Source organism: Phoenix dactylifera, chromosome 12, assembly GCF_051530095.1.
Source record: "Phoenix dactylifera cultivar Ajwa chromosome 12, Ajwa_hap1_PhDact_Kaust_v1.1, whole genome shotgun sequence".
Classification (NCBI taxonomy): Eukaryota; Viridiplantae; Streptophyta; class Magnoliopsida; order Arecales; family Arecaceae; genus Phoenix; species Phoenix dactylifera.
The window spans coordinates 30,733,242-30,755,892 of NC_143201.1; the positions used below are offsets into that span (position 1 = coordinate 30,733,242).

At 42.1% G+C, this 22,651-nt stretch overlaps 2 protein-coding genes across 7 annotated transcripts in view; one reads left to right on the forward strand and one right to left on the reverse strand.

Moving 5' to 3' along the window:
• The first annotated feature begins 1,775 nt into the window (after nt 1–1,775).
• Nucleotides 1,776–3,378, forward strand: LOC103699057 (stellacyanin-like). The gene is made up of 2 exons (XM_008781099.5): nt 1,776–2,164; nt 2,716–3,378. The coding sequence occupies exons 1-2, from the start codon at nt 1,966–1,968 to the stop codon at nt 3,081–3,083; spliced, it is 567 nt and encodes a 188-aa protein (XP_008779321.1). The 5' UTR covers nt 1,776–1,965; the 3' UTR covers nt 3,084–3,378.
• Nucleotides 3,379–5,844: 2,466 nt separating this feature from the next.
• The window catches only part of LOC103705050 (putative ABC1 protein At2g40090), a 44,323-nt gene continuing 27,516 nt past the window's right edge, over nt 5,845–22,651 (reverse strand). For 3 of the 6 annotated variants that reach the window (XR_015971801.2, XR_015971804.2, XR_015971803.2), the window contains one exon: nt 5,845–15,427. The gene's annotated coding sequence lies outside the window, so the exon portion shown is untranslated. Of the gene's footprint in view, nt 15,592–22,651 lie in introns of all 6 variants that reach the window. The other 3 variants (XR_016398071.1, XR_015971806.2, XR_016398070.1) reach the window with 3 other exon arrangements.

The window sequence follows — 22,651 nt, forward strand, 5'->3', positions numbered from 1 at the left end:
AAATCTTGGAGCCCCGAGTTAATCAGAAGATCCGCCGGGAATCAAACCAGGACTTGGACGGCTAAGTAATTTTTATTTCTTTGAAAAAGCAGAAAGAAATGTGATAATGAAGAGGTCAAGCCTATAACAATTTTGTCGGGACCGACCAAATCTATGCATGACACCACACGGCAGAAGAAACATCTCTCTATTCAGCACTCTCAGGAGTTGGTCCAAACTTTCGGCGGGAGATGATGTTAAGAAAGTTCTCGACTTCTCGTCCACCCTGCCAGGGTGGGTTACTTAGATGAGAAGTTATTGGTTGGACCATATCCACTAGTTTAGCAGTGGACTAATCTAATCATAAAGGAAATTAAAAAACGAGCACTATGTTTGTGCCTATCTCTTTGTTAATAAACTAGTCAACTGCTGAGCACATGGATCTAGTCTAACTAATAATTTCACTATTGAGGACCAGATCCATTAGCTCAATAGTGGTCTTAGTCCAACCAAAAAGAAACAAGAAGAGAAGAAGTCATACACGTCGTATTTGTAAAAGTCTCTTTGTGATTGGATTGGTCCAATGTTGAGCTCGTGGATTTGATTGAACCAATAATTTCACCCCATGCACATGCTACTGTCAGCCTTCTTGGAGGTGGTGAAATTTTTAGTTGGATTAGTGGACTAGTCTCCTTGGAGGTGGTTAAATTTTTAGTTAGATTAGCGGACCTGATCAACCATGGACCAGCATGCGCAATACGTCCATATTGCTTTCTTTTTGTCACAACCCAAGATTTTATCTAAAAAGACTAGCTTAAAGATATTATTTGGGTTCCTCGGCCTTGCATAAGTACACAAGATCTATTTAGTGCATAGCCGATGTAGGACTAAACATACATTTATATAGATCCTTACATTCTCTTTTCATTTAAGCCCCGACGTCCTTATCAGGTTAAATGTTCAAATTCATTCAATCTAATAACAAGTCATGATAGGCCCATGTTGCATGACGAATCACTTGCCGATCTTTAATCCAACAAAACTATACTAGAAGAATAGGATATAAAGATTGATCGATACAAAAGTCCTCCGGTCTATATAGATTATAGGTTGGCTCTGGTTTGATATCAATTGTTATAATCAAGAATCTCATTCAAAAAAACTCGCGGGGAGGTATTATTTAAATTTTTTGATTCTATATATGTATTAAATATCTACCTCGTACATAGTTAATATAGCATTAAATATATGTCTGCATGAATTTTTATATATTTATATTTTTTTTGTTTATTTTTATATGTATGCATTGATTTTTGGTTCGACTGGTGCCAAGGCAAGTGGGGTCTGCCCTATAATTGCGAGCCATTAATTTCTCTTTCCTTGCCGCTGAACTTTTCTACGAGCTGGGAAAGTTGTTGGATTATTGCGTTCCCATTCTCACTTTATTCAGCTAGCGCTTATATTAATTCCATCTCGATTTCTTGGTGTGCGTCGCCGGCGCTACACGGGGTTCTCTTCTAGAAAGCAGAAACTTGAGATCCCACCGACTCCGGCGACCGGTCCAAGTCTGTTGTGTGCTCGCGTGATAACCCGCGTTGACCAACTGGTCGAAACACAAAGCGAAGCTTTGCACGGAACCAACGAGCTGACGGCGATGGAATCAGGCATGGCCCAACCAACTACTCCCTTCTTGTTGGACATCTTACTCTTCTTCTTTTTCCTAAATGTGATTAAAAAAAGGATTGTTGGACTCTTTCAACAAGTTGGAACGAGTAGATCATGCTCGAAGCTGTTCGCTGATGATTATAAATAAACGATGCATGAGGCGATAAAGAAGAAACCGTGAGTGCCTGCTCTGATTGATCCTCCAGTCCAGAGCACAAGATCGATTTCACCAGAGAGACAGAATTAAAGAGGGTGGTTTGTCAGGGGTGACCTGCAGAACACAAGAAGAGACAGACATAAATTAAGGGAGGAGAAGAAGAGATGGGGAGCGGGAAGAGAGGAAAGGTGTCATGGTCGGTTGCTGGCCTGATGGTTGCACTTGTGGCAGCAAGCCTTGCTCTGGAGGCGGCAGCCGCGACTCACGTGGTGGGGGGCTCAACCGGATGGATCGTCCCTCCTAACTCAAGCTTTTACTCTGATTGGGCCTCCACACAAACCTTTGCGGTTGGTGACACCCTTGGTAGGAAATTCATCCTCCATTTTTTTGCTCCCTTATCTTGATTTTTTTATTTTTGGAAAAGCAAAGTATATCGATCTTTTTTACTTTAGAGGGTCTGTCCGGCCGAAAATAGCCAGAATTTTCATGTGGCTGGGCTTACATGTTGCGGCCACTGTGCTTACATATGCAACCGCAGACGTAACCCGACTTAGCTTGTTTAACTGGCTGTATCTGAGCTCATAAAATAACCTGTCCATAGATCATAGCTGCACCCCAGGTCCCTGCAAGTTGTCCTCCGGCCGTTTTGGCTTAAGGACAAGTTAACTGCAACCCGAGGAGTTTCGGTGAGTGCAACTTTATATCCAACGAACATGTGCCTAGACAGGTCCTCAATTAGCCTTGATAGTCTACCTATGCATTCAATGTAAATACTGTTTTACTCTATTCTTTATAAAAATTATGGGTAGCATTTTCCTTCCTTTAAATCAAAAAAAAAAAAAAAAGGAATCGCTATTCCTCCCTGTGGTGTTTTTACATGATTGATGGATAAAAACTGTTCCTGGCGTGTGCAGTGTTCAATTTTCAGACCGGATCGCACACTGTCGACAAAGTAACAAAGTCAGGCTACGATGATTGCTCAACTTCCAACCTGATCGGCTCCGCCATAACCACAGGCCCGGCCTCAGTTTCTCTCACCACCGCCGGCGACCACTACTTCATTTGTGGAATCCCTGGCCACTGCTCCGCCGGCCAGAAGTTGTCTGTCACCGTTGCCTCCTCCCCAACAGGTGCTTCCCCTCCCACATCAGCTGCTGGTCCCTCGCCACCAGGCACCGGCGGAAGCAGTGCAGCCACATCACTTCTTCCTGGTTTCAGGACCGCGGCAACCTTCTCCCTGGCAACTGCACTCGTGTTTGCTGCCTCCTTTTTCCTCCTCTAGATTGGATACATATAACAGCAGGCGCCTCATGCGTGCTTCTACTTTTCCCACAGCGAGAGGCAGAGATTGCTGCCGCTATACGTAGCATATTGTTTTTATTGATCATTTCTCTTTCTATAGTTGTCCATTCTTCTACTGTTAGCATACATGCAGACTTCGGGTCACAGTGCGAGAGATAGCCCGATACTTGTGTTAGTTTGATTGACGCAGGCTGATTCCTGATATCCGTGTAGTTTCATAATAGCGAATAATTCTGCCCAGTTACATGGGTGTTCATTGGTTTCCGTACAAATAAGCTGGGACTTTATGATGATTATACTCTTATGGTTTAACATGTTCCAGTTATTTTCCTTTCACTATATTTTACCGTTTTCTTAAAGAACATTATTATGACTGCACCCTCGCCGAGAACAATGACAGCTGCCGCCGAGTCGACGGCTATCCGAGTTCGTCGTAGGAGAGGGGGAGGAGAACCCCTCCACTGGCGGCCACATCCTCAGCTTCCATATGCTGTTGCAGAGGAGGAGAAGAAGGAACCCTCCCTGTTCCTCTCTTCTCCTCCCTCTCTACTTTTTTTTTTCTTGTACGTGGATCTAGTCTAACTAATAATTTCACCATTGAGGACCAGATCCATTAGCTCAATAGTAGTCTTAGTCCAACCAAAAAGGAACAACAACAAAGAAGTCATACACGTCGTATTTGTGTAAGTCCCTTTGTGATTGTATTGGTCCAATGTTGAGCTGGTGGATTTTATTGAACCAGTAATTTCACTACATGCACATGCTTCCGTAAGTCTCCTTGAAGGTGGTGAAATTTTCAGTTGAATTAGTGGACTAGTCTCCTGGGAGGTGGTGAAATTTTTAGTTGGATTAGTGGACCTGATCGACCATGAACCAGCATGCACAATACGTCCATATTGCTTTCTTTTTGTCACAACCCAAGATTTTATCTAAAAAGGCTGGTTTAAAGATATTATTTGAGTTTCTCGGCCTTGCATAAGTATACAAAATCTACTCAGTGCATAGCTGATGTAGAACTAAACATACATCTACATAGATCCGTACATTCTCTTTCCATTTAAGCCTCGACATCTTTACCGGGTTAAATGTTCAAATTCATTCAATCTAATAACAAGTCATGATAGGCTCGTGTTGCATGACGAATCACCTGCCAATCTTTAATCCAACAAAACTATGCTAGAAGAATAGGATATAAAGATTGATCAGTACAAAAATCTCCCGTCTATATAGATTATAGGTTGGCCCTGGTTTGATACCAATTGTTATAACCAAAAATTTCATTCAAAAAAACTAGCTAAAAAATATTATTTAAATTTTTGGATTCTATATAAATATTAAATATCTACATAGTACATAGTCAATATAAAATTAAACATACATAAGCATGATTTTTTTTATATTTTTATATTTTTTTGTTTATTTTTATATGTATGTGTTGATTTTTGGTTCAGGCTAGTGCCATGGCAAGTGGGGTCTGCCCTGTAATTGCGAGCCATTAATTTCTCTTTCCTTGCCGCTGAATTTTTCTACGAGCTGGGAAAGTTGTTGGATTATTGCAATCCCGTTCTCACATGTTCAGCTAGCGCTTATATTAATTCCATCTCGATCTCTTGGTGTGTGTCGCCGGCGCTACATGGGGTTCTCTTCTAGAAAGCAGATACTTGAGATCCCACCGACCCCGGCGACCGGTCCAAGTCTGCCGTGCGCTCGCGTGATAACCCGCGTGGACCAACTGGTCGAAAAAGAAAGCGAAGCTTTGCACGGAACCGACGAGCTGACGGCGATGGAGTCAGGCATGGCCCAACCAACTATTCCCATCTTGTTGGACATCTTACTCTTCTCCTTTTTCCTAAATGTGATTAAAAAAAGGATTGTTGGACCCTTTCAACAAGTTGGAACGAGCAGATCATGCTCGAAGCTGTTCGCTCATGATTATAAATAAACGATGCATGAGGCGATGCAGAAGAAACCGTGAGTGCCTGTTCTGATTGATCCTCCAGTCCAGAGCACAGGATCGATTTCACCAGAGAGACAGAAAGAGGGTGGTTTGTCAGGGGTGACCTGCAGAACACAAGAAGAGACAGACAGAAATTAAGGGAGGAGAAGAAGAGATGGGGAGCGGGAAGGGAGGAAAGGTGTCATGGTCGGTTGCTGCCCTGATGGTTGCACTTGTGGCAGCAAGCCTTGCTCTGGAGACAGCAGCCGCAACACATGTGGTGGGGGGCTCAACCGGATGGATCATCCCTCCCAACTCAAGCTTTTACTCTGATTGGGCCTCCACACAAACCTTTGCGGTTGGTGACACCCTTGGTAGGAAATTCATCCTCCATTTTTTGCTCCCTTACCTTGATTTCTTTCTCTCTTTTTTTTGGAAAAGCAAAGTATGTTGATCTTTTTTACTTTAGAGGGTCTGTCCGGCCAAAAATAGCCAGAATTTTCATGTGGCTGGGTTTACATGTTGCGGCCACTGCGCTTACATATGCAACCGCAGATGTAACCCGACTTAGATTGTTTAACCGGCTGTATCTGAGCTCATAAAATAACCTGTCCATAGCTCATAGCTGCACCCCAGGTCCCTGCAAGTTGTCCTCCGGCCGTTTTGGCTTAAGGACAAGTTAACTGCAACCCGAGGAGTTTCGGTGAGTGCAACTTTATATCCAACGACATGTGCCTAGACAGGTCCTCAATTAGCCTTGATAGTCTGCCTATGCATTCTACGTAAATACTGTTTTACTCTATTCTTTATAAAAATTCTGGGTGGCATTTTCCTTCCTTTAAATCAAATAAAAAAAAAAGGAATCACTACTCCTCCCTGTGGTGTTTTTACATGATTGATGGATAAAAACTGTTCCTGGCGTGTGCGGTGTTCAATTTTCAGACCGGATCGCACACTGTCGACAAAGTAACAAAGTCAGGCTACGATGATTGCTCAACTTCCAACCTGATCGGCTCCGCCATAACCACAAGCCCGGCCTCAGTTCCTCTCACTACCGCCGGCGACCACTACTTCATTTGTGGAATCCCTGGCCACTGCTCCGCCAGCCAGAAGTTGTCTGTCACTGTTGCCTCCTCCCCAACAGGCGCTTCCCCTCCCACATCAGCTGCTGGTCCCTCGCCACCAGGCACCGATGGAAGCAGTGCAGCCACATCACTTCTTTCTGGTTTCAGGACCGCCGCAACCTTCTCCTTGGCAACTGCACTCGTGTTTGCTGCCTCCTTTTTCCTCCTCTAGATTGGATACATATAACACCAGGCGCCTCATGCGTGCTTCTACTTTTCCCACAGCGAGAGGCAGAGATTGCTGCCGCTATATGTAGCATATTGTTTTTATTGATCATTTCTCTTTCTATAGTTGTCCATTCTTCTACTGTTAGCATACATGCAGACTTCGGGTCACAGTGCGAGAGATAGCCCGATACTTGTGTTAGTTTGATTGACGCAGGCTGATTCCTGATATCCGTGTAGTTTCATAATAGCGAATAATTCTGCCCAGTTACATGGGTGTTCATTGGTTTCCGTACAAATAAGCTGGGACTTTATGATGATTATACTCTTATGGTTTAACATGTTCCAGTTATTTTCCTTTCACTATATTTTACCGTTTTCTTAAAGAACATTATTATGACTGCAGGTGCTGTTAAAGGGTAGAAGTAAAAAAAACACTAGTATATAAGTAAAACAAACACACCCCATTACATGATTCTTTTCCTTTTTCATTCCGTTAACAAATCTCCTCCCGCTCAAATCATGGTCGATGGACCTCGTCTTAATGGATGCTGGGCCCAAATAAGGAGAGACCTGTTTATGGTCCACTCCATGCATTGACAACCCTTTACCCGTTCTACCAGAAAGTAAAAGAAAACCCTTTTCCCACACAAGCGGGTATGGTCTGCCTACTCCTCGGAGGGCAATAAAAAGTATAGTGGAGAAACACAAAATATATTAAAATGAGAAGTTCCCAGAGATTGAAATATTTGCTAGGCTCGTGCCTTCGAGATGCATGAGATGGGGACAACCATGGTATACACCTATGGCTTTTGATTTGCCTCAGATGTTATTGATATCAGATGTCCAGCAGATACTGCAATCTGTAATTAATTAGTCCAATGAGCGTCAAGTGTGCCCCCTACTCATCTTTCCACGAAGACAAGTGCAAAATACTTGAATGATTATTAATCCATTGAATTTTTAGGCATGTGTCAATTGAAGATGCTTGATTTGACGTTTCAACAGTTGGAACTCAAGAAGAAGAAGAACAAAAAAAATCAACGATTTTTTGAGAAGTCACATCTCGTACCGGTATGCTTGACTGTGTGGCAATGCCAAAAATAACATAGTCCACGTAAGCTTAATAACAAAAAAGATCCTTCACCCTAAAATCGGCTCTAACATTAATTTTTTAGAGTTATTTCTCTGGCTCCGTTGTAATTTAAAATTTATTTAGCATCATTTTTATTTTTATTTTTAATATAAAAAGATAAAAATCAAAATAAAAAATATTTTGTATTATTATTATTTTTTATTTTAAAATTATATTTATTATTTTTTTTAAAAAAAGCAAGAAATTCTTATTGTTAATATTTTTGAAAATTAAAAACCTATGTTGTTTACCACCATCACCAAAACCATCTCCACCACCACTATTGTCTCCACCATCATCAATGTTGCCGCCACTGCTACCACCGCTATCATCATCACCGTCTCCACCATGTTGCCAGCACTTCCACCAGCACCATTACCATCATCGATCGCTGTTATTATCATTGTTGCCATTGTCTCCACCATACAACTACCATTGTTGTTGTTGCTTCGATCACGTCATTGATGTTTTTACTATCACTATTGCTACTATAGCCACCGCCACCACCACCGCCATCATATCCACAAACCACCGTCGCAATCATTGTCACCACTGCTATATCGCCGCCAAACCTATCACCAATACTACTATTGCTTTTACTACTTGTGCTGCAACTACCACCATCTCCACCATTATGATTTGTATACTTTTTAAATAATAATTGAATACTTTTTAAAAAATAGAAATAGATTTTTTTTTTAAAAAAAGGAAAAATAAAAGTGATGCAATCGAGGTCAATTTATATAGAAGTTGAACCAAAAATTTTAATCTACTTGAGAGTTGAAGAACTGGCGATAAAAAGTAGCTAACCTATGGAAACATCTGATTTCATGAATATTATTTAGAGTTGACCTTTGAGCCATAGCTTTGATTTTAACCAGATCAAAATGGAAGGAAAAAGAGTTCAGGATGTATCTATGTACGCTTCTTTAGGTCCACGGATGTTTAAGCTATGCAATCTATTAAATATAGAGAGAAAAGTATTCCAATATTTTGCACTCATTGAATCTGTTTTTCTTTTGGTACAAGGCTAGGCAAGTGCCCAATAAAAAGATTGTTACAGAGTTTATACAAGTCATCCAGTAACCTTATTTTGCAACACTTTGTTAAATCAAGAAGATGAACATTAGCTGGCAACTAAGCCCTAGTGATCTTTAAACTGATCCCCAAGGCATCTGCTAGTAGAAGCCAAGCTAATTAGCAGGAATAGAATCACAGTGCGGTATTGAGATGCCAGCCTGTAGAGCTTGATTTGCAAGGAGATCAACTGGCTGATTTTCTTCTAGGATTTAGGATGTAGGGGGTTTAGAATTTAGAATTTAGGGTTTAAAATTTAGGGTTTAGGATTTAGATTTTAGGGTTTAGGGTTTTAGGATTTAGGGATTAGGGTTTAGAGCTTTAGGATTTAGAGTTTTAGGGTTTAGGATTTAAGGTTTTAGGTTTAGAATTTTGGGTTTAGGGTTTAAGGTTTAAAAGTCTAGGGTATAGGGTTTATGGTTTAGAGTTTAAGGTTTAGAATTTAGGATTTTAGGGTTTAGGGTTTAGAGTTTAGAGTTTTAGGATTTAGGATTTGGGGGCTAGGGTTTAGAGTTTAGTATTTAGTGTTTCGGGTTCAGAATTTAGGATTTAGGGTTCAGAGATTAGGATTTTTAAGGTTTAGAGTTTTTAGGGTATAGGATTTAGGGTTTGGGGTTTAGGATTTAAGGGTTTAGAGTTTAAGGGTTTAAGGTTTAGGGCTTAGAATTTAGAATTTTAGGGTTTAGGATTTTAGGATTTAGGGTTTTGAGGTTTAGGATTTTGGGGTTTAGAGTTTTGGGTTTAGAAATAGGATTTTGGGTTTAGGATTAGGATTTAGGGTTTTCAAGGTTTAGGGTTTGTAGGATTTAGTGTTTAGGGTTTTAGGATTTAGGTGTTTAGTGGTTTAGGATTTAGGGTTTAGGGGTTAGGATTTGGGGTTTAGGATTTAGGGGTTAGAATTTAGTGTTTAGGGATTAAGTTTTAGGATTTAGGGTTTCGGGTTTTAGGATTTAGAGTTTAGGGTTTAGAGTTTAGGGTTCAAGGTTTAGAGTTTAGAGTTTAGGGTTTAGGATTTAGATTTTAGGATTTAGGGTTTCGAGTTTAGAGTTTAGAGTTTTAGGGTTTGGGGTTTTAGGATTTAGGTTTTAGGGTTTAGGTTTTAGGGTTAGGATTTTGGATTTAGGGTTTTAGATTTAGGGTTTTAGGTAAGGATTTTGGGTTTTGGATTTAGGGTTTAGGGTTTTAGGGTTTAGGGCTTAGGGTTTAGGGTTTAGGGTTTAAGGTTTAAGGTTTAGGGTTTAGAATTTAGGGTATAGGACTTAGGGTTTAAGGTTTAAGGTTTAGGGTTTAGAATTTAGGGTATAGGGCTTAGGGTTTAGGGATTAGGGTTTAGAGTTTTAGGGGTTTAGAATTTTAGTGTTTAGGGTTTTAGGATTGAGAGTTTAGGATTTAAGGGCTAAAAGAAAGAGAAATAGATGAAGGATCCTTACCTTGGTTTAGCGAGACGTTCTAGAGACCCTTTCGAGCGAAAATCGAAGGAAGAACTCGAAAAGAAAAACTTGAAACGAAGTATTTTCTTATTTGTTCTTTGATAGATCTCAAAGGAGGATGGGGGACTTTAAAAAGGCCAAGATCCCTTATTTTTCGGTGTTTGGATCGCTCTGAAACACTAGGTTTTAGGCGCGGTCGCAATCGGATGAGGGGAGGAAGGAGACTCCCAGCCGGAGTCTTCCTCTTCCGTTCTCACGTGGAGTGCATGTGAGTCTTGAGACTGGCCTCTTTGGTCCGGCCCAATAGCTTAGGTGCTGTTATGATTAGACCCATCATTTCTTTGTTGCACATGCTTATAGTGTCCCAATCAGTAATATATCATTTTTCCTACAACTTCTCTAACATACCCATTTAATTTCAACATACTCTAAATTTTATTGTACATCTATGCTAACATTCTTACTTCTACTCCATTCAACAATTCTATTAGACCTTCTTTGTTGCCCAATATTCTAAGTAACAGTTCAAGTCTTACTATTGTTCTCAACCAAGTTTTTCTTTTAAGTCATCAAGGTACAAAAAAATCACATAGTTCTTCAGAAGCACCTCTCAAGTCATTCAACAAGCACTAACTCCATTGAACATGTCTTGTTTGTGCCTCCATTATTTTGTATAGCAAATCGCAAATGATGGAACCCATCACTTTGTGGTATCTCCCATTCAATCTTGTCTAGGGCTTCATCTTTGCTTCTATTTTCATTATAATTACATACCATATACTCTACCATTATTCTACTAATCATTAAGCCCATGAGTCCAATTTAGCATTTAACATCTTTCTTTTCTCATCAATCAACACTATATCATCTATAAATAACATACATTGTGGTATATCTTCTTGAATATCAGCAATAATTCATCTAAAATTACCATAAATTCATCCATTTTCGATGAAATTTTGTTTCATTTGTGTATCGAGGTTGCATACTATATGCTCTACTGATTTTTTAAAACCATATTCCGTGGGGATTTTTGAGGAGTTCGTTAGTGAGTTTTGGGTTCCATGGATACTGGATCAGCTAGGTATTAGGGTGTGAGCGCTCTCCTTTCTTCGCCATCTTGGGGAATGGCTTTCCCACAGAGTTCTTCGAGTCCTCGGTGGGCCCGCACTAGGGGTGCCCGCTATCGCCCTTGCTTTTTATCATGTGCTTGGATGCGCTATCTAGGGCCCTACGGCATGCGGCAGAGTCATAGATCTTGGAGGTTTACAGACTGATGTCAGGGTCTGTTCAGATCTCGCACCTCCTCTTTGCAAATGATTATATGCTGCTGGTTAGAGTGACGAGGTGGAAAGTGAGGACGGTTCAGGATTTTCGGAGGATTACTATGATGCCTCCAGGCAGTGTGTCAACCAGGCTAAATATGCTATTAAGGAGATTTTGGGAATGGGTGAGCACGAGGGCACGATGAGATATATGGGGGTTCCCATCACGGAGCGCCGCCTTAGGTGTAGGGACTGCTCTGATGTCAAGCTGGGTGTTAGACGTAGACTGAAGGGTTGGCAGATGGACGCTCTCTCTATGATGGGTAGAGTCACCTTGGTGCGGTCGGTGCTGAGCTCGATACCAGTATACTTGCTTGCTAAAACCCTAGTGCCATTATCTTTACCGAGGTCACTGGATCAATTATTCAGAAACTTCATCTGGGGCAGACGGGATAGTAGAGTAGGTGTCCATATGGTGGCTTGGGAGGTGGTCAGTCAGGCGCCCAGGTAGGGTGCTTTGGGGATTCACTCTCTGGTAGCGAGACAAGAGGTGCTAGCTGCGCGTCGTGTTGTTAAATTTGTCCTGGAGCCGAACATCCTATGGAGTGCTTTGTTGAGGGCCAAATATGGCACACATATGGGGGCAGCTGACTTTTGGGCGGGGCGCCACTACTCCTTCATTTGGAGGAAGATTTGCTCTCTTGTGCCGTCAGTGCTCGCGGAAACCAGATGGACCATCGGTGATGGACAATCCATCGATGTATTGAAGGACAGATGGGTGACTGAGCAGCCGCTCAGTCGATTGCCGACGATAGTGGACATGATGAGGCTAATTGGTTCGAGGGTCTATGATCTACTTATCCCTGGTGGGGGTAGGTGGAATGAGGCGCTGATCAGGGAGGCTTTTGGGGAGCAGCTGACTGAGAGGATCCTTACTAGACCACTTTCGCATCATGTTATAGAGGACAGACTGATCTGGGCGGCCCACAGAGGGCGGCGGCAGCGGCGGCGGTGGGGGGGGGGGGGTTTCAAGGTGCATTCAGCATATCTACATGTTGTGATGGGGGTGAGAGCACCCGACAGCTTGATGGAAGATGAATTTGGAGGATGCGGGTCCACCCTCGAATTGCTTTGTTCATTTAGAAGATAGCCTAGGATTGTCTGCCGACCAAGAGCTTGCTGGCTAGGAGGGGATCAAGACCACCCCGATGTGTGTGGATTGCTCGGATTCGGTGGAGTCTGCTAGCCACGCGCTACTTGCATGCCCACGGGCTGTATTGATCTAGAGGATGGCCTCCTTTCCCCTACCGAGTTCCATGGAGTTAGTTGTTGATCTCTTAAGCCACATGAGGGCAGCTATGAGGTCGCCAAGCATGGCTGGATGGGGCATAGCTTACGCCTATTTGGCCTACCACATCTGCCTAGACAGAAATGAAAGGATCTTCGAGAATAAGACGACTCCCCTGCGGACTGTTGTGGAAAGAGCACTCCGTCAGTCAGTTGAGGTCACTAAAGCCTCATCTAGGATGTCTAGAAAAATCTAGGGCCCCCTCTCTGCTGCTACAGCACTCAGGTCTATTCTTATCTCTTAGGTGTCCTCACTTTCTGGTCATCTCAAGGTGAATTTTGATGGCAGCTTGCTCACGGGTAGTGACAGAGTTGGCACCGCATTTGCGATCAGAGATTAGGCCTCTAAGTTGGTTGCTGAGGGGGGGGGGGCATTGCTCATTCGAGGCATCAGCGTCTGGAGCAGAGCTCAGGGCAGCATGGGAGAATGTCTCCTATGCGAGACAGGTGTTAGAGGCCGGACATATCATCCTTGAGGGTGACTCAGCATTGGTAATTGAGTCGATACTGAGGGACGGGCGAAGCGAGGCAGTTCTTCTACTCATGGGCGACATCCCTTGACTGGTGAGTCGGTGTGTGGCCTTTTGGGCCGTGCATGTGTACAGAGAGGCAAACAGGACCGCTGACTGGATCGCCTCCTACGCAGCCCATCATTTTGGAGAGATCCTCTAGACCAGCCATACTATTGTTCCTCCCCCACTGAGTTGTATTCCTTTTTCTGCTTCTGTTGGCCTTATTCAACAAGAGATTAGTGCGAGTAGCCAGTCCAAAAAAAAAAAAACCATATTCTCCAAAATTTGCCTCGATTGTTCTAATTTAGCTCTCAACCTTGTTAACATCATATCAAGCATGAAATGATTTTTCAAATTAATTGTTCATTAAGTAGACAACTTTCACTTGTCATACATTAAAAAGCTAAGTGCTGATCGCATGCAAACATTAAGTTATATTTGAATGAATTATGCGATTGCAAAATAATAAAACACCACACTAGTTATGCTGATTATGCTTTATTCATTTGTAGGAACAAAATTTTGGACTCTAATCCATATATACAGATGATGGGGATTGCTATGTAAAAGAAGATAGCAACAGGCTTGTTTGTTCAGTAGGAAGTTCAATATCCAGATTCAGTCAAGAAACAGGAGAAAATGAGAAATTAGAGAGTACACACACACACAGAGAGAGAGAGAGAGAGAGAGAGAGAGAGAGAGAGAGAGAGAGAGAGAGTAGGAGGTTCAATATCCAAATACAATCAAAAAACAGGAGAATACACACACACATATACATACATGCATAGGATGTTTAATATTCAGATTCATTCAAAAAACAGGAGAAATTAGAAATTACAGAAAAAATAATACATACATATAAAAGAACATAGCAACAGGCTTTTTGTTTTTAGGAAGTTCAATATTCAGAATCAGTCAAAAAACAAGAGAAATTAAAATTTACAGAATAAATAGTACATGCATGCATGCATATATACATAGAGAGCACAATGGTCACCTTCTTCCAACTATTTGCCTTCTATTTCTTCTATTAATAATGATGAAAGATAAATATATAATATGGCATGACTTTAGTCTAAGTTCCACCACTATATGTTCCTTGTACCCCTTTCAACTCAAAGCCCGCAATCATCAAAATCCTAGCGATTTCAAGCACCAGACTAAACAATCTGAATTATAAGATAACCACGTATAAACCCCAATAACGTAAAAGCAGGTAACTGAGCAGAAACCTAAAAAATACAATCACCAAAAGTCACTTACATTTGCAATAAGATAAACACAAGCATAAAAATACTGTAATTAAAGTTTATTGATTAGCTTTACTACATGACTACCTTTAGCAAATAGCTGTAGAGCATGCAGAACTCTCCACAAATGGCAAGTTTTCATTCTTAAACCCAGATAACACCAGATGGAAACTCTCTATACCCAAGGATCTATTTTTATATGCAGATAATGGACCTTAGAAGATTCAAAATTTCTGTTTTCAAAGAATATTCAAGAAAACAACTTCATGTTTCCTCTGTGTCAGTGGTAAGACACATTCTTCATGTGGTTCTTGCTATCAGTTACATTGGTTTAGGTGGATCCATTAGCACAACCTATGCACAGCCAATGCTCCCAAAAGAGTAGAAGAATTTTAACACAGGAAAAATCTACAAAATTTCCAACAGACTGAGCAGTACGCAATAGAATCAACATGCTGCAAGGTCTCCTCTTACATCTGCCAATGCCATGCCAACCTCTTATTTGGCACAAACAAATTCCCTGTCATAACAATCCACATGCCTTGCGAACTTCAACTTTGGCTGCTTTCTAGAAACTGTGTAATTTTTTAGCACAATTTGGAAATTGCAACCACCAGAATACCTTGATAGGAAGTGTAAAAAACTTAGGATTTTTTTTAAAAAAAATATAGGCTGTTATAGATCTGTTTTCTCCTCTTCTATGGGTTGGAATCAAAAGATATGTGGAGGAAGGAGGGGGATCAGGGATTTAAAAAAGTAAAGTTTTCTTAACTGATATTGGATAGAAGAGAAAAGAGAAAAAGAGAGGAGCTCCAATTTAAAGGATGCGATAAGTTGTTAGATAATATAAAGTCAGCGATTAATTCTCAAATCTTTTAACTGATTTGTCATACTCAAGAAATTCTCCAGAACAAAAAGACAAAAAAGAATTCATAAACTTGAAAAAAGTTAATGAAACAGTCAATGAAAGTCTCTCATCAGCAACTAGCTAACCATGAGCAAAATATTTTTACTGTTCTTTTTTCTTTTCCTTCCCCATCTGGGCCTTTCTGTTTCTTTATATATATAACTGGAGTGGGGCATCTGCAGCACATCCAACATAAAACAAGGATAAGTCATGTATTTTTCTTTTCTTGTTTCTTTTTTTTTTTTAAAAAGCAACAGTAAGGCATGTTACTTTTTTTTTTGCATGCAGTTTATTCTCTCTTGTGAATGGATGCAGGGCCCACAGCAGCAAAGACCTTGGACTTCAAGATTTCACAGTGCACAAAAAAGAGAGAAACATAGATTAAAATGTATGGCTGAGTAAAGGTGAGGAGACTGAATCAGATCGGAAGTTTCAAATTTTCAGAAGAGAAAAAGTCAGTGGGAATTCCAGATTCTAAAGAGAATCCAGTTTCCAAAATCTTTTTGTCCCTAGAAAAATGTTTTTTTCTTCCTTCTCACTTAAGAACTGAATATCCTTTTCGTTTTTTTTTCCCTTACATGCAGGTCTTTTTCAATGGGGACCTGCTAGTGGGAAACGTTTTAGATTTTGGGATGTATTTTTTGTTTGCTTTTATGCACATCACATATAGTGAGGCTTCAGGCTCTGAGGATGGCTTTATGCAGGTAGTCTCAAAGCCTTTCACATTTTATATTAGGTGATTTTGCCTCTTATTTTTCCCCCCATTTTCTCGATCATCCCTATCCAAAATATTTTGTCTTTTTTCCCCCACTTCTTCTGTAGTCCTCCCGGGGATTCTTCCATTTATCTTTATTCCCCATGCTTTTAACCCCTTCATCATTGCTTCCTACCATGGTATGCTATGTTAATTGGTACAGGTGTGTACCATGCACATTATACATGATATGGTGGGCGTACTAAGTGTCAGTATGCCGAATTAACCCCCATACCAGGCATACAGACACTGTACCAAGATATAACCGGTATAGGGTCTGGTACCGCAATGGTGAACCTTGCTTCCTACAATATTCTTTCTTATCTTTTTTCCTCTACTTATTCCGCTTTAACCTTCTCTCCTCATATATCTACCTACATCTGCTTGTTCATTGCTTCATCAAGTCCATTACAGTACTAAGTGATATGGCTATCCCCCACAAGGAACTAACGCGTTGTCTTAACAAATGCATTTGCAAGATGTACCCAACCAAATTAGCATACGTAAATTCACTTGTAGGTTAGGCATGTATGAACTTTAGTTGTTGTGACAATTAGAATTTTGGAAAAGTAACCTCAATTTCACACACTTGGCCTTCTCTTATGCCAATAGCCATGCAACACTCATCCAAAAACCCCAATTGAGTAAGTTAGCCCAAACCCTTGTGCTTCAGCACAAAGCATCCTCCTTTTCACCAGAAAATAATGTAATCACCTTTCATAACCCAGACAAAAGTGCAAGAAACATACCCCTAATACTGAGAATGCTTAACTTGCTTTTACAAATTATTTTAATAATTGATTTGAGTGGCAGGTCCATCGATGTATGTATACACATCCAACCTTACCCACAAGACTAACAATTGTGTGAATTGGCCCTCAATCAATAGCCAAAAAGAAACTGGAGAACCCAAACAAATCTGCTCACTTCTCATATCATATATGTTATAGCTAGGTTCCTACAAAATTTCATATTTCAATAAAAACCGAAGAACAAACTAAGCATTTAGACACTATCCAAAAAATCAGGCTCTTGAAAAACGAGAAGAGAGTCCGAACATGCAAAGTCGACAGCTTTCAAAAAATTCTGGACTTCCCACTCTCTTAAGAGGTGTCACTCTTGATGCCCTCCCACTCTCTTAACCTCAACAGCTTTCCTAACTTTAAGTGCAAGCCTAGCTGCTACAGCTTTTGATCCCCTGCATGTTTGGACCTCCATTTCATAAGGGTAAAAAGAACCCACATGACACCTACCTCTCCATCTGTTTTTTTTTTTCACCATGTCCAACCAACAATTACTTACTTTCTACAAGCACAAGACACCTATGAAAACAGAATTAGAGTTGGTATACTTTTGTTGTTGGCTAACAAGGCTGTTAATTGCCAACCAGCTATGAAAGAATGACTTTGAGGAAGAAAATGATAGAAAGAAGAAATGCTTGCATTGTATTTGTTTCTTTGAACATCATAGGTTTTACTTCAATAAATGTTAGATTAATTTGTTTGATCCATTTGTCATTCAAAAGCCACAATCAAATCTTGGATGCAAGTACTTGGGACTGAAAGGTATAAATGCTCATGTTTATTTTTTATTTATTATTCGAACACACCCAACTTGCATGTTTCAACTGTTGCATTGACAATTATTTCTAAGAGAATCATGGGAGATTTAAGCAATGGATTTTTTTGCAATTAGAAGACATGGTTTATTTATTTCATAATGCATAAAGTTTATCGAACAGACTTTCACATGTCCTCATGCACAAACTAAGTTCTTTCTCACCAGATTTGGTTTTCAAAAATTGTTTTTTTTTCATTGTCAGTCTTAAATGCGTTGGTGAAATACATACAACAATTTCTTTTGAACAAATCCCACATCTCTGTTATCATCCTAAAGCTTATCTCATAATAGCATATGTATCCTATTTGTACCACTATGCTTGCAAGGGACATATTAGTCCTTAAACAAAATTAAATATAATATTTATAACCATTTTTTGTGGCAAGTATTTTATGGGATCTATTATTAAGTTATGGTAAATCAATAAGCATTTCATGATGCAAGATAATTTTAATGTTATTGTACCTATTATATCCTCAAATGGTCACAAGTGCCTTCCAGTTTGCCTGGGAGCAGAATGAAACTTGTCTAGAAAGACCCTCCACTAAACCCACGAATTGGATCTCACCTCCAGTCTAGAGATGTTTAGGGATATAACAGAGTGGCATTTTGGTGCTTACAACCATCATGCTTTAAAATCACTTTCATAAATGTCACATAAATTTTGATGTTTTAAGTTGAAGACCTTTTTTAAAATAAGTACATAGAAAAGATCGATTATAAAGCAAATCCCTTTTAACTTGACATAACTATTATCATTTTAATTATTAGTATACTATATTAATCTATCTATAATGTGTACCATCCATTTAGTACTAAGGTTGTCAATATACGGATAGACACATTAAAATTCCTATGGCTCCTTTTAGACTTTAGTGTTTGTTGGCATCAGGAAATTTCGCCTTGCACGTTTGTGGACCCAAGCACGCTATGTCATGAGATCATACAATAAATAGAAATACAAACATCAATATGACAATTGCAAACCATGACAACCACCATATTCTTGCTATGATAACTATGCCTTTGGAACAAAAAGCCACCTCAGGAATGAGATAAAATGTAATGGAACACATTGTATTACTCCTAGGTACCACTTAAAAGGATAGACAAAACCATGATTAAAATTTTCCTCATGTCTTCTTTTATTTCAATAAAAAGAATTCCTATTAAAAATCTAAATCAACTGAATTGATGATCCCATCATTAGATCTTAAAACGATGCACGTGAATGTTAGGGTGTCCCCTTGTTGGGTACCTGGGGGTTGTGGTCCCGATCCCCGGCCCAAGCGTCCGAAGGTTGAAGATGGTGTTGGCGGATTGCCTTGGGACCGACTTGCTGGTGGGTATCGCTCTTCCTTCTTGTTGCTGTGGAACCACGCCGTGTGCTTGCCTTTGGGCTGCCGGCGGTGGGAAGAAATCAATGATGGGGCTCAATGTTGAAAGGAACTTGACTTCATTCCACTAAACAACGGAATACAAAGGACTCTTGGCAAAGGTCGGGAAGGGACCTTGCACTGCCTAAGAACAATCTAGGGGGGCTGATGTTCCCCGCCCTAGCCCAAGCCTTTCGGCCGACAATACAAAGGGGTACAACCCTTGACACTTATGCTGGAAAATCAAAGTCTAAGAGATACCTCTCAAAGGGCCCTAATGGCTCCTTTTAATGGCCGACTGCCTTGGCTTATTTTTGGACTAAATTCAAATGATGAAGAGCTTCCTTTTCGGCCGCAATGGCCTGACCAAACTTGGCCCTTGGCTAGGCCATGTGCTGAAATGTGTTGGGCGCTCGGGATTGGCTGCTGGCTTGGCTTGTGCATGTGGCGCCTGCTGATGCTGCCATCTGCCCGTGCGCAGCCTGATTTGGTTGCTGCGCTGGGCGGTTTGGCTGTGCTTCCTGTTGTGCCGAGATAGGCTTCCTAGTTTGCCATGCCTTGCTGCTTTGGCTCGAGCTCCCTTGGATTGCTGGTGTGTCTTCCTTGCGCGCGTTCATCTGGCGGCCTGTTGCATCCTGGCCGCCCGTGTCATCCCGGGTTGGATTGCCATGGAAGAGCCTGCAGGCTCCTCCATGGATTCTGCGCGTGCGTTTCCCTGGTTTGGCTCGGCGCTGATGCTTGGCAGCCTGCCAAGTGTCCCTGCTTGCTGGGTTTGGCCGGGCGCAATCTTTTGAAAGTTTTCCTTGTTTGCGCTTGGGCGTTGATGGCTGCCACTTGTCCTTTGGCGCGCGCTGGGCTGGGCTGACAGTTGCTTTCCTTCTTTGGCCGGGCGCCTGGCCGGCGGATGGTTGCCATGTGTCCTCGGTCGCGCGCTGGGTCGGGCTGACCGTGGCTTTCCTTCTTTGGCTGGGCGCCTGGTCGGCGGATGGTTGCCATGTGTCTGCTAGCGCGCGCGGGGTCGGGCTGACTGTTGCCTTCCTTCTTTGGCTGGGCGCCTGGTCGGCGGATGGTTGCCATGTGTCCTCAGGTGCGTGCGGAGTCGAGCTGACCGTAGCCTTCCATCCTTGGCATTCGGGCGCTCGTGCGCTGGCTGGTCCGGACCCAATGTGGGCGGGTTCGGTTGCTCTGCTGTGTCCTTGGTTGGGCCCGACCCGTGCGCTGCCCTTGGGCTTGTCTGGCTGTGGCGCGCTCGGCCGAATGCAGGTCTGATCGTGCCTTGCGCCTGCTGTGCCTCCTGGTGCGTGTGTGCCCAAGTGCGCACGCATGGGCTGGTGCCCTTGACTGCCGCTCGAGCTCATGCCCATGCTTGGCGTGCGCGCAACCCACTGTTGCGCGGGCGCCAACTGCTGGCGAGAGGCGGCCTTGCCGTGTACTGGCCGACTTCCTGTCTGGTGAGGTCCGGGCGCGCCAGGTGGGCGCGGGCGCATGGTGCTGGGCGCGCCGGGCGGGCGCGGACGCAGGGCGCGGGGCGGACGCAGGGCGCGCCGGGCGGCCACGGGCGCGGGCGCAGGGCGCGGGGCGCGCCGGGCGGGCGCGGGCGCAGGGCGCGGGGCGCGCCGGGCGGGCGCGGGCGCAGGGCGCGGGGCGCGCCGGGCGGGCGTGGGCTGGCGCGTGGTCGTGCGCGCGGCCTGGGGGCCGTGCGCAGCCGGGTGCCCGAGCGGGCGCTCGGGCGTGCGCGCGAGGGTGCGCGCGGGTGCGCGCGCTGGCTGGTGCGTGCGCCGCTGGCTGCGCTGCTGCTGCAGAGGGCGCAGAACCTCGCGCAGGCGCTGGGCATGGCCTGCGCGGGGCTGCGCCGTGAGCTGGGAGTGCTGGCCACTGCTTGGGCAGACCTCCAAGCAGTGGATTTGGCCCGGGCGTTGCTCTTGGCCGAGGTTGGCCTCGGCCAAACTTGCTGAATCTTGGCTTGGCGGGCTGAGGTGGCTAACACCCCTATTCTAAGCGATGCGCCACAACCCGACCTAATTATGGTGAGAAGCGAACAAGGGTTGGCTGGATCGTTATCACAAGCAACCTCCTACAACATGACTATAGCTGATTGCAGATCGGGCCTCAGGCTTAAACTCTATTCATTTTTAATCGAGCTTCAGACCGGGCCTATTTAAAATATGATCTTTCTGTGCCCAATCTCTGCCCATGATCAGCTCTAAACATGACCCAGTTATAGTGATAAATAAGCAAGGGTTAGACGGGTCATCCATAAATGACCCGACTGAAGTGATAAATAAGCAAATATTAGTTAGGTTATTGCTTATAATTTTAGTAGCACCCTAAGCAGGGAATAATGGTTTTTGTCAATATCTGCCAAGCTCTCTGATTTCATAAATACAGCTTGACCTAATCTGTCTTTTTTTTCCGCTTTAATTAGGACCTTCAGCGAGTATTTGGCCCAATAGAGGAGGGGCATATTGCTGAGCTAGAAATGCAGCTTCACAGATACGTGAAAGTTGTGGGAAAGGAGCTTGCTGATCATATGGTTTATGCCCTTGGATAGTTATTTTGTGATATACAAATCAACTTTTGTTGAAACTTACACTAGCATCCATTGTTGAAACTTTTTCCAGCCTTCTGTTCAGTGGTGATATTTTGGTGGAAACAAAGCCACCAAGAAAGTACCGAAGGTTGTTTTATGAGAATTAGAACATTCCTCTCTTTTCAGTGATTTTTCAAAACCATTCTATCATTAAAGAAATGGTTTCCATCATTGAGTATTTTTGGTTCCGACTATATATGACTTCAATGAAAAGAGGATTCAGTCCTTGCAGGCCTCAGCTAGGGACAATAAAATTTGACGTGGATCTGCCAACCGGCACAGAGTCATCTGAATAAAATTTATTTTTCAGTCGAGTTAGTTCTATGTTGACTGGAAATCAACCCGGTTATAAAGGTGGGTTTGGATTTAGCCCTCAAACTAAATAGAGTTATCCGGCTGGGAACTAATCAGCTTCCAGACCTAATAAAATTAACAATTCTATAGTATTTTTATGTGATATTTTTATAAAAGTATTTTTTATAAAAATATTTTATATTGATAGGGCCCCATGGCATTTCCTAATATGAAATGATGTTTTAGTTCTTTGTTGTTAATTACTTCATCACATATTATTAAATTGCTGAATGTATTGTAATTATGATGATACATGATAAGTTAAATTTGATTTTCTTATTTGTGAACTTTGAATATCATTCTCTGCTTTATTTTTCAGTTATATATTTGGTTGAAGAGTTAAAATTTAAATGAGTTGATAGGTAGGTATAAATTTATTTAAAATAAATAGATTTGGCATGAATTTATTTTTTTCAATCTGATTATGAATGGATAAGGTAATGGTTTGAGAGTGCTTTTTTAACTGAATATGATTAATTTAGATCCGAACCCTTCTCTCCATCTCCGCCATTCCATGTTATAGCCTAACTCATGCACATTCAGGTTTTCAAGTATAATCATTGTGGACACCTAACAACTCTACTAGTATGGACTCTTAATTTTAATGGTCAATGCATCGAACATTTTTGATGTTATGGATAAATGGGATTCCTGCATCACTTGTATGCTAGCTATTCATGAATTATTATAGATAAAATAATCCAAA

Excerpts from the sequence above, each read along its gene's own strand:
- LOC103699057 (XM_008781099.5), top strand. The coding sequence starts at position 1,966 with ATGGGGAGCGGGAAGAGAGGAAAGGTGTCATGGTCGGTTGCTGGCCTG. Across the intron at positions 2,165-2,715 it reads TGCGGTTGGTGACACCCTTG|TGTTCAATTTTCAGACCGGA; the intron begins GTAGGAAATTCA and ends TGGCGTGTGCAG.